At 36.5% G+C, this 17,947-nt stretch overlaps 1 protein-coding gene across 1 annotated transcript; it reads left to right on the forward strand.

Annotated features, from left to right (window-relative positions):
• The first annotated feature begins 6,284 nt into the window (after positions 1-6,284).
• LOC140156713 (leucine-rich repeat-containing protein 47-like) lies at positions 6,285-16,883 on the forward strand. The gene is given in 6 exon segments (XM_072179650.1): positions 6,285-7,260; positions 7,263-7,291; positions 9,808-9,927; positions 12,018-12,136; positions 15,193-15,295; positions 15,733-16,883. Coding segments are annotated over 6 exon segments (1,647 nt in total). The 3' UTR covers positions 16,033-16,883.
• The last annotated feature ends 1,064 nt before the right edge of the window (positions 16,884-17,947 follow it).

A 17,947-nucleotide genomic window follows, 5' to 3' on the forward strand; every position in this document is an offset into this window, starting at 1 on the left:
TATTTGAATATCAAAAATTACATAAATATCGCATAGCCCGTGTTCTTAAAAAATAAAAATAAAAATTTGCCTTATACTAAATTGTCTTTGCTGCGTTACAAGAGGGGCTGCTTCTAGAGAATGAGTTGATGTAACATTTTCCAACCAATTGTAGGCCCCTAAGTTGCACATTTTGGTGAAGGTGGAATAACCCGAATAAAAATCCCTTTAAAAGGGATGTGCAGTGCCAAAATTGACCATGTATCTGGTACTACCAGTGGTAGGGGTTACACGTGGGGTATGATATACAGATAAGTTGTTGATTATGGAGTGTAATAAAGACAAAGTAGGACATTTTACATAAACTGCAATATCTCTACTTTAAGCCATTATTGCAACACTCAGTGCCAGAAGTGGGTAAGTGCAAATTATAGGCCTACTCATTTCGGCGACAAATGGACGGTTAATTATATGTGACTATTTATACACTACCTAATTTACCAGCACTAGTAGTACTAGTAGATATGACCATTTATAAACTACCTAATATCAGCAGTAGATGTGAGCATTGATAAACTACCTGATATCAGCAGTAGATGTGAGCATTTATAGGCCCTAAACTACCTAATATCAGCAGTATATGTGAGCATTGATAAACTACCTAATATCAGCAGTAGATGTGAGCATTGATAAACTACCTGATATCAGCAGTAGATGTGAGCATTTATAAACTACCTGATATCAGCAGTAGATGTGAGCATTGATAAACTACCTGATATCAGCAGTAGATGTGAGCATTGATAAACTACCTGATATCAGCAGTAGATGTGAGCATTTATAAACTACCTGATATCAGCAGTAGATGTGAGCATTTATAAACTACCTGATATCAGCAGTAGATGTGAGCATTGATAAACTACCTGATATCAGCAGTAGATGTGAGCATTGATAAACTACCTGATATCAGCAGTAGATGTGAGCATTGATAAACTACCTGATATCAGCAGTAGATGTTAGCATTGATAAACTACCTGATATCAGCAGTAGATGTGAGCATTGATAAACTACCTGATATCAGCAGTAGATGTGAGCATTTATAAACTACCTGATATCAGCAGTAGATGTGAGCATTGATAAACTACCTGATATCAGCAGTAGATGTGGGCATTGATAAACTACCTAATATCAGCAGTAGATGTGAGCATTTATAAACTACCTGATATCAGCAGTAAATGTATGTAAAGGTAAAGGAGACGACCCTGTATAAACAGTGATCGGAGTGCCCATCTCTCTTTCATTGGCGATTGGGCCAGACTCCTCCATGTAATGTTGCTATAGGGGGATCGCTACACCTCCTCTACAGCGAGTCTGTTACCTTCCCAGCATTTAAGAATGCCGGTATACCCATGGGTGGAGAGGAGTAATCGAGATAAAGTGCCTTACTCAAGGGCACAACACGATGGCGTCGCCGGGGCTCGAACCCGCAACCTTCCGATTATTATTATTACAAAGGCATTTATTAAGCGCCATTTCAAGCGATCACAGCGCATATGGTCGAATCCAACCAAAAGTGTCCACAGGCCAAAATTAAAGGCCGAAATAAAAATGTCTCCACAATTTTTCCTTTTGCCCATTGATTGATGACATATTGGCCTTATAGGAACCAAAAGTGCCATTACTAATCTTGAAAAATAAATCCAGGACGTGTGATAGTAAATGTGATATCAAAACCCAATGTTACCTACGAATACCATTAGGATGCTTTCACTATCGCAATACTAATCAATCTAAAACAAATGGAATATTCCCATTAACGCTTTTTTCGTGTAATGAAGACCACGGGGTGTCAGGAAAATGCTAGCTCAACCAGAAAATATTTGTTTTTATTTCTATAACACGATCAATATGATCTTAGTCAATTTATGCTAGTTTGTTTTTGAATATTAAGTTTATGTCAGTTTCTGTATTTTATTTATCAAATGAGTATGAATCAATTTACACATTGTATAAGAACGAGTAGGATATATGTTTTCAAGAATAATAGGAATTATACGCATACACCTAACGCTTTATACAATGAAAAGGTGAAGAAACCCGGGTATTCGTAGGTAACATGAGCGATTTAACAATATCTATATTGAGTTTAGAGGTTTAAATTTTGCTATTATGGTAGTGCATTAATAAAATGGTAGTTTTAGATCTCTTTCAGATGGTACGTCCAAATGAATAAATGCTATTACCTTAGATCAAAATTTTTTGATGCTTTTAGCAAGATTTTGACCACTTCATTTTGATATACAAGTAGTTAATCAGCAATTTTACATAATAAATAATTGTTGAATGAATCCGTATATGGGTAATAATAGTGTCCTGGGGTACCGCTTAAAGTTTTTGACAATTAATTTCCATTGGTAGGGACACTTCATTACACATGTCATGTATTATGCTGTATTCGTAAGTAACATTTCAGTATTTGTAGGTAAGAATTAGACTTTTGGTGGATATCGCAATCAAAACTTCATTTTATAAAGCACTTTGAATGTATTATTTTCTTTATGTGCGTTTATTGATACTTTAGACCCTATCATGTAATAATAATGTCGGTTCACAGCGGTTGAAAGAGGATTGAAGTAAGAAACAAAGGCACTAAAGTGACTTTAATTTGCTTAATTGCACACAAATCGCTTAAAACCGTTATTGCAGACTTGTGAAGTCCATCTTGGAGTAAGTTACGTCTTGTGGCCTTTCGTTTGAGGGCAACTACAATTAGCTTTATACCAGAGTCCATCACTGTGTTGTCTAGATCATGAGACAATGAGAACAGTCGTTTTTTCCATGGTATTCGTAGGTAACCTTAGCGAAAACGTCAAAAGTTACCTTCGAATAAATCAATTTGGACACAAATTCCTCAGAAACCAGAAGGTCGGTAAACATTTAAAATGAAGCTCACATGACAGTTGACAAATCCAAGTATGTATCCCCTTCTAATCTTCTTTGAATCTGATTTTTCTTTCAAATGAGCAGACCGTCGTCTATTTCAGTACATATTTTTCAACAATTTTAATTGAATACGGCTTAAAAGCCGTATTCAGTTTTGCGTGGTGGGCATGTATGTGAATTCGCAACTTTCATTGACATATGATTTGATAGCAAACATACAGGCCTTCGTTATGTACCAATATGGGCATTGGCATGAATGGCGGTGTTTCACAATACTGTCATGATAAAAATTGTATTCGTAGGTAACATTCGGTTACCGAAATTTACCTACGAATACTTGCTTTTATTGTTGACATCTCAGAAATATTTAAACGCAGGCTATTAAAACTTGGTAGAAATAAAGAGTGTATTACCCTGCACCTATTGCTTAACTATTGTTTACTATTCTCTCACTTTGTGGAAATGACACAGCTTTTAATATGTATTCGGAGGTAATGCATATTTTTTACCAAACCTACCTTGTGCCATTTAGAATTTCTGGCAGCTTAACACAATAATAAAGATGTCCGAATGCAATGCATTTCAGTATTAGACATATCAAAGCTTGTATCAATTGCGCATTTATTAGTGAATTTCATTTTTTAAAGATATAGCTAGTGCTATGAAAAATTGTATTCGTAGGTAATGTAAAAAAATACCACTCAAAATAATTATCACAAAAAATTCATAATTATGTACAAATATGTGAAAAATTGAACAGGCAATCTTTGCATACACACCTTTCAGGAAATCAATTTAGATTCAATTCAATGACTTCTTTTCATAACTGATTTAGATGTTTTTAAAAATACTGTAAGAAATATTTTGAAAAAACGGGTAAAAATAGCATGTTTTGGGGTCTCTGTGTCTAAGTTTTTCACAGAAGGGGGTCTTATTATATATGGCGCGAAGCGTATGATCAAGGCGAATAAACACAATACAAAAACGAATGCCAATTGATTAATACTTTTAAGTTATGGCCCTGAACATGCCGTGTACACTTTTCGTTGGATTCGACCATATACATAATACAAGCATTATACATATTAATACATTTTAAAAACACAAGAATATGAGCAGCATAGTTATTAAAAACAAAATTAAGACAAATTAAAATAGGCAATTAAAAAGCCTATACATAAAATACACATCAAAATTTTAAAAGCACGTGGGCAGTGGTGTCATACACAAACTAAAAACGTGGAAAAAGATGGGTTTTTAATTTCCCTTTAAAACTTGACACAGAAATTGATTCACGCAGGGTGATCGGCAGCTTATTCCATTCCCTTGGAGCAAAAGCCTGGAATGACCGATCACCCGCTGTTACTAAGTTGGTTCGCGGCTCGTACAGTCGAGTAGAATCATGTCCAGATCTCATACCTTCCCTTCCAGGTAAGCGTTTGCACAGACAGTCAGAAAGGTATGGCGGAGCTTCATGGTTAAGACACTTGTACACATAGAGCATGTTTTTAAACAAAATCCTGTCATTCACCGGCAGCCAGTGCAGATCAGACAATAGAACTTCCGCATTCTGTGCTCGGGGAACACGAAACACCAAACGAGCCGCTCTGTTTTGAACTTGAGCGACTGGAGACGTTTAAAGGTCTCTGCATTTGACCCCGTACAACAAATCATTGGCATAGTCCAAACGAGAGGTGATCAGCGACCTAGCAAGATGGTTACAACAGTCAAAATCAATGTACCGACGTATTCTAAACATGTTCCTGAGATGGAAGTTAATAGAGCGACACATATCACTGACATGCTTGGACATGGACATAGTTGTGTCAAAAGTAACACCAAGGTTCTTTACAGTGGGTGAAGCGGCAATTTCTTCATCTCCAATCTTGAGTTTAAGCTCAGGTAAATTGCTTAATTTGTAGGAAGTTGATGTGACGAAAAACTCAGTTTTCTGTTCATTTAGTTGTAATTTATTGCTTGTCATCCAACATTTTACGTCGTCAATACACTTAGACAGTCTAGAAAGAGCACGTTCATCATCACCAGGTACACGCGGGTCAAAAGAAACATACATCTGTGTGTCATCAGCATATATATGATATCTGATGCCATGCTTTCTTATGATGTGTCACAAGGTATATGTATACATACTAAATAATTGCGGGCCCAACACGGATCCTTGAGGAACACCAAACTCGACGGGCTGAGGAGCAGAAAAATCATTTTCCACAGTCACGCGAAAAGTGCGATTTTGGAGGTAATTTTGAATCCAATGTAAAACGGTACCAGAAATGTGAAAAGTGTCTTGAAGCCGGTGAAATAAATTATGAATCCGGGCCCGTTCCGCTCGGCCACCGTGCTCTCACTAAAGTAGATGTGAGCATTTACAAACTACCTAATATCAGCAGATGTGAGCATTGATAAACAACCTGATATCAGCAGTAGATGTGAGCATTGATAAACTACCTGATATCAGCAGTAGATGTGAGCATTGATAAACTACCTGATATCAGCAGTAGATGTGAGCATTGATAAGCTATCTGATATCAGTAGTTAATGTAAGCATTGATAAACTACCTAATATCAGCAGTAGATGTGAGCATTGATAAACTACCTGATATCAGCACTTAATGTGAGCATTGATAAACTACCTGATATCAGCAGTAGATGTGAGCATTGATAAACTACCTGATATCAGCAGTAGATGTGAGCATTGATAAACTACCTGGTATCAGCAGTTAATGTGATTTTGACAAAGTGGACTTTTTTCAGGGGGGGGGGGCGATTTTGAGAAAAGTGGACTTTCTTCCCAAAATGTTGACCTTTTGTCTAAAAAAAGCGTAAAAAACCTGATTTTTTTTGCTCGCTACGTTCGCAAATTTTGGGATGGAAATAATCAAAATACTCTCAAAATTTCTGACATCCCCTGCTGATCATAATCAGCAGGTAGTTGTAGAGGTAGAGGGTGTGGTTTATAATTGAAATTTAAGGATTACCTCATCTTGTTTCAAGTGATTACAAAAATGGCAAATTTCTTTTCATTTTAATAAAAACAAATTCTAATCTTTTCTCAATCTGTTGCAAAATGTCTGTAATGATGATCTAAGCATCCTGTTTTGAGATGGTCTTTTATCAACAATATAGGTGATATCCATGTAAATGAAAGTTTTGACACTAATGAAATTTTCCAAAATAATGAATAATGAAATAATGACCTCATATTCACTGAAAAAAATGTGACGGGAAACTAATCATTTCTTTTCATTAGCCGTATGACTTTTAAGTTGACGTCTACTCTGACGTCATATCATGAATATGCTAATATCATGCTCATTTCTTGACGCCACTGGAGTATTAATTCCAAAATGGCCGCGCCCGTGTGGGAAGAAGTTTCACAAGCTCTGGCAGAAAATCGAAGGGAATTGGTCCTTACAGGCAAGGAAATCGCTAATAAGATCCAAAAACATGGAGTAGATAATCGTCTGTACACCTTGAATTTACTCAATTTTCTTGAAATATCCGCTGTAGAGCTTTCCGAAGTCTCGAATGACATCGGAAATCTCGAACATTTGGTCAATTTGGTTTTGCGTTCAAATAAGCTTACCTCACTGCCGGATTCAATCTGTCAATTAAAGACACTGCGTTTTCTTGATTTATCAAGAAATCAACTAAAGCAGCTTCCTAATGAAATTGGCGATCTCGTTGAACTTCACACAGTGGACTTAAGTGGGAACGAACTGGAAGCGATTCCAGAGAGCGTAAACAAACTCAACCATTTGACCCTGTGTAATATTTCTAGTAACAATCTGTCTACTATTGACAATTTACTATCCGCTGATTTGGTGCACTTGTCCGAGATCATTGCATCTGGAAATCATATTGATCACCTCGGCTCAGATGTGTCAAATCTTCACATTTTAAAGAAAATCGATCTGGCATCAAATAAGATCCAGGAGCTGCCAGCAAGTCTTGCGGAGTGCCACAAGCTTCGCGATTTGGACTTCAAAAGCAATCCTATCAAAGACCGTCGCCTTGCTAAGCTAATTCAGCAGGGAAAAGGACACAAGGCAATTTTGGACTATGTTCATTCACACGGAGTCAAGCCTGAATCAAGTGAGAAGGCACAGCCACAGAAGAAAGATAAGAAGAAAGGAGGCAGGAAGAAGGAAGCGTCAGAGAGTGCGGGGGACACAGGAGATGACTTAGCTGCGATGATCCGTGTGCTGAGTGTAAGGGCTGATGACTGTGCTGATAATGTGGAAGTGCTAGCCTCTAAAGCAGTTGCAGGCGTACGACCATATATTGTATGTTGCATCGTGAAAGATGTTGATCTGGCACAGGGAATATGTTCAAGAGATTCATCACTGCACAGGTACGGGCATGCAAATAAAGAAGTTTTAGCGTAGGGCAATTTCGCTAAAGGTCATATAAAGTTCAAATCTGCCTCCAGAAGACATGACGCATGCATAAGTACAAAAGAAATCCCCAGTTGAAGTGATATAGATTGACTCCTTTGCTTTGTATTTTTGTTCTATGCATTATGCAGACATGCCAACTAGTACGGTTTCACCGTATTTTGTACGGTAAAACATGAAAAATACGGTAGTACGGTCACCCCCCAAAAAATACGGAATTCCAGAATTTTGACCAAAATAATAAAATGATGTGTCTTAAAAAGATAAACAGCTGCAAGATTAGACTACGGACTGAATTACTGGTATCATTTGACCACTTTCTTGGTCTGTTAAAGTAGTTGCTTACATCGTTTTTCTCTCGACTTTCGATGATGCATGCACATTAAAAAAGTATTGTTTAATATAGGTCTAAGATGCTTTCCGAAATAATTTTCTTCTGACTCGCAGATTTTTCATGCACATTAATATTTTTTATTAACCACCTAATGCTATGTCTTATGAAGGTATTTAGTTAACTATTTAGCTCTTTTGGTGCATTAGAATAAGCATACAAAAAGGTTTCCGACCTCCTTTTACTTCCGACTTTCGCACCATGCATGCACATTAAAGAAATATTTAATAGGCCTACAAGATACTTTCCGAAATAATTTTCTTCTGACTTGCAGATTTTTCATGCACAATAATATTTTTTATTAACCACCTAATGCTATGTCTTCTGAAGGTATTTAGTTAACTATTTAGCTCTTTTGGTGCATTAGAATAAGCAGACAAGAAGGTTTCCGACCTCCTTTTACTTCCGACTTTCGCACCATGCATGCACATTGAAGAAATATTTAATAGGCCTACAAGATGCTTTCCGAAATAACTTTCTTCTGACTTGCAGATTTTTCTCATGTACATTAATATTTTTTATTAACCACCTAATGCTATGTCTTCTGAAGGTATTTAGTTAACTATTTAGCTCTTTTGGTGCATTAGAATAAGCATACAAGAAGGGTTCCGACCTCCTTTTACTTCCGACTTTCGCACCATGCATGCACATTGAAGAAATATTTAATAGGCCTACAAGATGCTTTCCGAAATAACTTTCTTCTGACTTGCAGATTTTTCATGTACATTAATATTTTTTATTAACCACCTAATGCTATGTCTTCTGAAGGTATTTAGTTAACTATTTAGCTCTTTTGGTGCATTAGAATAAGCATACAAGAAGGGTTCCGACCTCCTTTTACTTCCGACTTTCGCACCATGCATGCACATTAAAGAAATATTTAATAGGCCTACAAGATGGTTTCCGAAATAATTTTCTTCTGACTTGCAGATTTTACATGCACATTAATATTTTTTATTAACTACCTAATGCTATGTCTTTTGAAGGTATTTAGGTAACTATTCAGCTCTACTAGTGCAAAAGAATAAGCCTACAAGAGGGTTTCGGACCTCCTTTTACTTCCGACTTTTGCATGATGCATGCACATTAAAGAAATATTTATAGGCCTACCGACTGATACTATAATGATGATGATGATGATCAATGATTTTCTGAACTTAAAAATTTTAACAAAGCATGCTTAAGTTCTAACAACATTAACAAAACCCAATGTTTCCAGAAATATATCAATTTGTTTGACCGTCTACATACTTTATCCAATTTCGTGAGGTCAAAGGTCACATACAAGGTCAAAGGTTGACTGAGGTCACCAAATCTTTTAATAATTAATTTTCAACTGTGCATCACATATCCGAAAACCAGCTTGATCAATAATGTAATTAAGGAAATATGACGACTTTAAGATGGCCGCTTTCCATGTAAAGTATAGCAAAGTAGCACTTTCAATGAGTGATAACTCGTAAAGGAAGCATCTTTCTGTATTGATTTGTTACTTTGATGGAATGGTTCTTTGGTATTGCCAAATTTGATTGCAAATTGGTAAGGTAGGTCCCTGGACTCCGGCTGCTGCTCGGTCGCACAAGTGCTCCCTCACTTTACGGGGTTCTGGGGTTGGCAGGTATGCAAAAGGTACATATTTAAAAAATACGGTTTTAGGGTGCAAAATACGGATTTTTGCTCTTCTGAGTACGGAAATCTAGATTTCAAAGTTGGCATGTCTGATTATGTATTCTGGATGCAGATTTGAACTAATTTCATCGCTCTAAAGAGGCCCTACACTATCTACAAGTGTTAAACTTCTATGCACCACAATAATGAGATTGTTCTTTGTTGTAAAGGCAGTATGTTTTAAACAACAAACAGTTCTAACTCACAGAATATGTCTTGTTAGTTGGTTCCCAGAAAGGCAAAATTATCTCAATGGCCTGATATGGTTTTATACAATGTAATGGGTAAATTTATCTTCATTCTGTGGTTTTCCTAAAACCATCTACCGGTAGTAATAACATACTACTGTACTAACTTATTTATAATTTGTAGTATAAAAACATTTCTTTTTGTAATGTTATTTAATTTGTATAGACAAAGCTACATGATGGACCACTCTGTGCTAAAAGGACCAAAGCAACCATTGCAACTCACGATTTGTGCCTCATTCAATCACCACTGAAATATGATGCCAGACCTCCACAGCAAATTGAGGTAGGTTTGAATAGTACAGTCAGTTGGGGGTAGTGAGTTTTCAGTAAATACTGAAACTGGTACATCTACTGTATTTAAAAATAGATATATATATGGTCTTCAATCTTCATTCAATAGCTACACTCCTAACAAAGCATGATGCTTGTCCAAGGAGACTTATGATGAATGATGCTCAAAGATGGGCAGTTGTGCGATGTGCAGAAACTATACAGACTTGTGCAAGTAAAAAGTGGATGCCCTACTGACATGATGAACTGCAGTGGGCTGCATAGCCCGGACTGCAGGGAGAGCTCCTGACTGGAAGATGTTTGGTGATGTTGCTGAGACAGCCTCCAGAGGTGGCGTGTTCCATGTAAGAATTGTCCGAATAAAAAATGAGTAGGTTGCATCTTGCTTGCACTGGGTTATACATGTAGGTAAGGCTGGCATTTTCGGGCAGGCTCGTGGGTACCCGCCCGAGATTACATTACCTGGGCAGGAAATACCTTGCCCGGGTGCCCGAAATGAAAAAAAAAAATTAAGATACTGCCTTTATATGGCAACTTAACTAAGTATTGTTTTAGATAGATGTAGATATCATTTTCATATTAAGGGGGTACTACACCCATTGCATTTTTTTGCATTTTTTTGCATTTTGTGAAGAAATGAGAAAAAGAAATTGGACAAAGTGGTATGCAAAATGAAGGGGCAAATCTTCTCGTTCAATTGGTGGCATCAGTATCAATGAAGCATACATGCTTCTAATGATATAAGCCAAAAGGTGGTACATCACTGATGTTTTAAATTCACTTCATTTTGGAAAGCTTACTATCAACGGATTTCGTTAAAAATTTTACACATTAGGGAAATAATGTTGATATGTAAAATGGGAATAAGTGGTCCCTGATTTCTTTTATGACTTCATGAACTTGGTGCTCCACAACTATCAAAAAACGAACCGGTTAAAATGCTTCTATTTTCAATGTTGAGCTATATTTTGTATTTTGCACTTGCGACACTATTTCACTGAAACTTAATTACGCCATAGGTAACAGGTTACCACAACCACACTACAGCAATGTTGAAAAAGATTGTATTTTTTGTCACCTATACCACCATATTAGGTAGTTTTCCGTAAGCTTCATTTTTGTGATTTTGGTAACTATTTTATATTTATTTGCCCAATCCATCTCAACTAGGCAATCTAAATTGTACTCACCATTTACATCCCAAGGTATTTTAGTATATCCACCTCACACATTTCCAGTATCCAGTAACAGACAAAATATCAAAATTGATGCCTCATTATGACATGTATGATATCACAGACTATCACATGTATTCAAAATTGATGCCTGAATTTGACCTGAACCAATTGACCTATAACCTGACCTTTGATGACCTTATAGCCTTTTTTAATCTCTTTTCCTAACACCACATTATAGAAGATAAATACATGGTGTAGTACTTAAATTGTCTATGTGGAAGAGATTAGGCCTATTTAATTTATTCAGTGTTAAAATCAGTGAGTACATTTCTATAGATGGTATAACAAAGGATTTAATGTATTCTATTCATGTAGGGCCTACCCTACTTGAACATGTTGAAAAGAATAAATTATGGTTTGTTATGAAACACGCATCTGAGTTACTAGGATACATGTAAACAAAAATATATAGGGCTAAAATGACTTACTATACAATGGTTGAAAAGCACCTTTTTTTTTCTTTTTTTTTTTTCTTCTTTTTTTTTCTTTCACATGATCCGTGCATATATCGCCTAGCTATAAATGAAAAAATATTTTTTTAGACCAATCAAACCAATATATGGGTGTAGTACGCCCTTAAAAGCACAAACAATCATGCAATTTTTTTTTAAATTTCGGGCACCCGGGCAGGGTATTTCCTGCCCGGGTAACCTAATCTTGGGCGTGTACCCTGGCTTAGTACACACCACCAGCTTGAAAAATGTTGACCTCAATCAATTATAGCATCAATAATTTGGTGTATTTTGTTCACTCAGCTCATCAATTAATCTGATGATCAAAGAATTATATTTACTGTATTTATTAATTTATTTATTTATGTTTTACTACTTTTTTCTCACTTCAGATTTTGCCTTTGGGTCGGAAGCAGCATGTCACAGCTGAATACTTGGTTACCAGGCTGCACAAAGAAGCAGAAGATCTTCGCAAGCAAATGAAAAGAAGCACTGTCTCAGGAATTCATAAGTAAGTACTGTACATATTATGTGTGTATGTGATGCATGCTATGAAGCAAAATGAATTGCTTGTTTGTTGAGCAAAGTATCAGTTTCACATACATGCATGTAAAATTGTAAATGTCTTATTTTCAGATGGTTTTCAGAGCTTTATTTTGATGAAAATTCCATCACAAATTGGACTTACAGTTCCAGCGATACAATGTACAATGTATGTACTGTACTGACGCAAGTATAGTCCCACCTTCGAGTGAAGTCCCACTCCCAAATGTTCGAAAACTTTAGGAAATTAACAACAACAAGAAAGAAAAAAAAAGGAGGCTGAATACCATTATTTAGCCAGTATCTCAAGAGCAATGCTAGTGACAAATGACTCATTTAGCACATACATGATGTATGTATACAGAGCCATTTCACAAAAAGGTCTTGTTCAAATCTGCCTCCAGAAGATATGATGCATGCATAAAGCACAAAAGAAATCCTCAGTTGAAGTGATATTGTTTTGTACTTGTTCCATGCATCATGTCTTCTGGAGGCACATTTGCACTTATAAAAACCTTTTGTTGTGAAATTGCCCTATATCTATACTATTAAAGAGGAACTTGCCGATAATCGATACTGATCGATACTTTGAAGAGGAACTTGCCGATAATCGATACTTCTTGGGATCGATTCATCGGTATCATCTCAGAGATATTTATAGATGAAAAATAAATTAATAAATAGATAAATAAATAAGTTCTAGCATTTCCAGATGAATGGTAAATGCATAGATAGATAGATAAATTAATAAATACAAATAATTATTTGGATTTATTCGGTAGATCAACCAATGGTGGCCCGCTTATATTTACGGTCCGTTGCTGCGTTGCTATACGCGGATTACGCACAGGTCGTGGCAACTTCCCGACGCGCTAATGATAACAAAACTTCCAGCACGGTATAAATCGCAACCGTATAATAAATCAACTGCATTCGTTTATGATGATTTTCGGAAACTTCTTTTGTGATGACTTTCCGAAGATTTTAAGGTAGGCCTAGGCTTGATTAGCATGGTATGATATATCTCAACAATGGCGCCGTAGATTTCTTTTTGACATTGGGGGGATATGGATGAAAAGCATTTCTTAGAAGTAGGCATATTAATAGTGAATCTGGCACCTTTTGGCAACATTAACGATGGCGTAGGTTTCTTTTGACATGGGGGATGTTATCCATTTAAATTAATTTCTTGAAATAGGCCTAGAGTGAATCCAGCACCTTTTGGCGACAGATTAATTTATGGCCATAACGAAGCCAAAATGCTGAATTATATGGTGCAAAAGTGGAACAAATTCGCATGACGAAGACCGCTACAATTGGCACTGTGACTTTTTTAGCCAAATATGGCTACCCACATGACCATTGCCCTAGGCTTATCAAACCCCCACCACCGGGAATTTACGCCTATGTAACTCAACCATCTTGAAACCCAATGTTGCTATAGGCCTAGGCCTACTTGATGAAACAGAAACAAATTTAAAAGAAAGAACAAACGAAAAAAAGAAAGAAACGGCCACAATACATGCGTGCAAAAGTGGAACAAATTACACGAAGGCCGCAAAAATGGGCACTTTTATAGTTTGGCCAAATATGAGCCAGAAACCCACATGTACAATATGTATACAGGTGTCAACTTGGGGGGTGACCCGGGGGTGATTGTATGGACCATTTACCTTATCAAAATATTGGGGGGTATCCCCACCCCATACCACCGCATGTAACTCAACCTTCTTGAAACCCAATGTTGCTATAGGCCTACTTGATGAAACAGAAACAAATTTATAAGAAAGAACGAACCAAAGAAAGAAAGAAACCCTGGCACATGTACATGCGTCAACATGGAGGTGATTCAGTAGACCATGCCCCTTATCAAAATATTGAGGAATTTATTATTGGTACTCACCCCGGGATTTATGCCTATGTAAAGAAAGAAGAAGGAAGGAAGGAAAAAAGGAAGGAAGGAGGGAAGGAAGGAAGGAGGGAAGGAAAGAGGGAGGAAAGAGGAAAGAACGAAAGAAAGAAAGAAAAAGAAAAACAAGGGAAAGCAAGAAAGAGAAAGAAGAAAGAAAGAAAGAAAGAAAAACTACGGAAAGCAAGAAAGAGAAAGGGAGAGAGAAACGAAAAGAAAGAAAGGGAAAAACATAGAAAAAAATTGACAGACAGAAAAAAGAAAGAAGAGAGAGAGAGAGAGAAAGAAAGTGAACAAGCAAGAAAAAGAAAGAGAAATGGAACGCAGGAAAGAGAGAGAGAAACTGAAAGAAAAAAAGGGAAGGACAGAAAAAATAAGTAAAAAGGGGAAGGAAAGAGGGAAAGAAAGAAAGAAAGAACGAAAGAAAGAAAGAAAGAAAGAACGAACGAAAGAAAGAAAAAGAAAGAGAAACAACGGGAAAGCAAGAATGAGAAAGAAGAAAGAAAGAAAGAAAGAAAGAAAGAACGAAAGAAAGAAAAAGAAAGAGAAACAACGGGAAAGCAAGAGAGAGAAAGGGAGAGATAAACGAAAAGAAAGACAGGGAAAGACAAAGAAAAAATAGACAAAAAGAAAGAAGAGAGAGAGAGAACAAGCAAGAAAAAGAAAGAGAAATGGAACGCAGGAAAGAGAAAGAGAGAGAAACTGAAAGAAAAAAGGGAAAGACAAAGAAAAAATAAGTCAACAGGGTGTTTGGTACAAAAATTACGCAAAAGATTTTATGCTAAGGAAGTCGTTTGCAAAGTAGAGGCAACAAATGGTAGGCCTACCACATCACTAACCACGTAATAATTGAGCTGTTAAAAGCGATACCAATTGCCATGATTACCATTTCCATCATTTATACTAACCGCTCCCGTTTACTAACCGCTCCCATTTACTCATCTAGCGGGGGCCCGCGCGAAGCGCGGGTACCCGCTAGTACTTGTATTAAACACAAACATAATGTACTACAAACTAGACAGAACAAGGCGTTCTGTGGTGATATTTGAGTTAGCATTTTGTCTTGCTTTCACAAAAAACTAATTGTGCCAATGATGTGTTTTATTTTCATTCAGGTACCTAGACTTATTGTCTGGACATGAAACCTACCCATGCTTGCTTGATAAGGAAGGACAAGTGATTTCATTCCCACCAATCACAAACTCTGATATCTCAAAGGTAAGGTGGTTCTGTTTTATGTGGACAATGAATGTTGTTAAACACTGAAATTATATTATTGTTTGCAGCAAAACTGGTTCACGACAATTATGCTTTAAATAATAGAGGTATTAGTTTTATTATAGTGGCTTGGCCTTTTATGTGTAGTAAAATCCCGAAGATATGACTTTGTGTATTTGTTATAAACATTGGGACCTGTACTTTTAAACCTCCCACCACATCACAATAGGACATTGAACAGTGTAGTGGTTGTATAGAGTTTGCTCAAGCATATCGATATACTAGTCCCTTGCCTTTGTTGATACCATTGAGGTCAACTCATCAATACTATTATCTCTTTCACATGTTGTTTTTAAAAACTTTTCAGCCTTTTGCTAAAGAAAAAAGATGTGTTGTGAGTAGTGATCATGATGTGCCACTATTCTCTCCCCATACAGATCTCCAAATCCACAACCAACATCTTCATTGAGGTTACTAGTTCCACAGATCTGGGCACATGTAAGAAGGTCATGGATACTTTGATGGAGAAAATGGTAGAACTAAGCATGAGTAAACCACCGACCAATCAGGATGGAGAGGATGAGGAAGCAGCAACCAATCAGGATGAAGCAGGAGTGAGTGTTTCTAGACCTTTGATTGTGCAGCAGGTCCGTGTTCTTGATGAGGATGGAGGGTTAAAAGTGGTGTATCCGTCTCGTACAGATCTTGATATTCAGGGAATAAAAGTAGCAAGATAGTATTTGAGTACTTTAATAAAGCTTCCAGAAAACTTGAAGTTTTCATGCATGTGTAAAGGTACTGTAGTGGTACAATGTAAAGTATACAGTTCTCACAGATGACATTGCTCTTTCTTTCAGGTTAATGCCTTTGCATTGTATGAACCATTAAATGTTAGGGAAATTCACAAATATCTGGAGGTAATACTCTATCAGTCTGTATGGAGTACTACCCAGTGAAATATTCAACTGGTTCAAATAATGACTGCTTTATTTTTGGGGCATGGTTAAAATTATAGGCCTGTGCCTGGGCTGGGATCATAGCATTGTTTTGAGATCCTGAAGGGCCTATATTTGTAACCGTGTCCCGAATATAAAGCATTCAATTTTTTTTTGTGCCGTACCAGTTACCATGGACCATGGTTGTAGATAGATTCCTGACAAAGATTCTAGCCATCTGGGCATTGTGATGCATGAATTAATGGATATACATGCAGATTGACCATGCCAATCAGATTACAAGAACCTATATAATAGGCATATACATGTAATAATGATATTTAGAGGGGTAATTTGTGATAATAGCACCCTTTTTTTTTAAAGGGTGTGGTTCAATAGATATCTATTTCCAAAAATTTAGTTGATTCGGACATTGAATTAGGGTATACACATTGTGCATGACTGTATTACCATGCCCCATAGGCCACTGTTTTGAAATTACAAAATGGACGATGTCTTGTCAAATGACCGAATCTGCCAGAAAGGTTATGCACACAAACATGTAGTGCTAGGTTTCTGATTTGTATAAAATCTTAATATTTTTGGAGAAATTGGGGAAATGGGGCTACGGATCACAAAGCAAAGGAGGGAATAGATATGGTCATTTTCACGGTAAAGGGTGTAACTTTGAATTTTTAACATTTTGATCCGTAGTGTTCTAATAAAGCCACAGAATTCCATGATTTTTGGCCACATAAGTCATCTAGTTAGCAGCTACCTTGGGTAGCATAATCATCTTCGGGAGTTACTGCGTTCAGTTTTAGCAGGCTTAAATGTACCTAATATTGCCATTTTGAAAAACTATAAAAACAGTAACATTTTTGTAAAACCCTGTGTTTTCTTCAGTTAGTTCATGGATAATTTTTCTTATCCTGAAAGTACGGTCATATGTTCAGTAAACACTGCCACATTAGATTTAATTGTGGACAGCCCTGTATTTTTGAGAACCGGACTTCGATATTTGTCGTTTCGGAGGCTTCATTTTCCGTTAACAATTGTTAACAAACTTTGTGGGTATAGCTTTGGCTCATAATTCTTGGTTATTTCTTCACTTCTTCTTGATTCATAACAGTTGATATCTTAACTTGAAATGGGTAGCAAAAATTAGTCGATTTGCAAGCTTTTAAAATTTTTATAAAATCTTGACTTCAAAGAGCCGTTTTTCCGTTAACTTTTTTGAAGCCTCCGAAACAAACTGTTCAGCAAGCTTGGGCAAATATAAATAAAAGAGCTCATCCAATCTATTTATCAAAATGTAGCAAAGTAGATCCTCAAGTCACTTGCTTTTAAATCGTGGAGATATTTATCACCGTTTGAAAATGGGACCCAATACAAACTTTCCGTTAACAATTGAAGCCTCCGAAACAAATGAAGCCTCCGAAACAACAATAAGGTTAATTATCATCTATGCATATCTAAATTGGTGTTTCATACTGATATCTGCATTGTAATCGTTACTTGACATGTGCAGAATGTCATAAATTTAAAAAAATGTTGATATTATGGTTAATGTTTGAAAAATATACTGATACCCAAAAAGCCTGTTTCGGAGGCTTCACATGAAAAAAACACCATACTTAACAAATGGGTGAAAAAGTTAACATGCTATAAATCTACAATATCTGCCGCATAGAATCATTGATTCAATACACACAAG

This window comes from Amphiura filiformis, chromosome 7, assembly GCF_039555335.1.
Source record: "Amphiura filiformis chromosome 7, Afil_fr2py, whole genome shotgun sequence".
Taxonomy (NCBI): Eukaryota; Metazoa; Echinodermata; class Ophiuroidea; order Amphilepidida; family Amphiuridae; genus Amphiura; species Amphiura filiformis.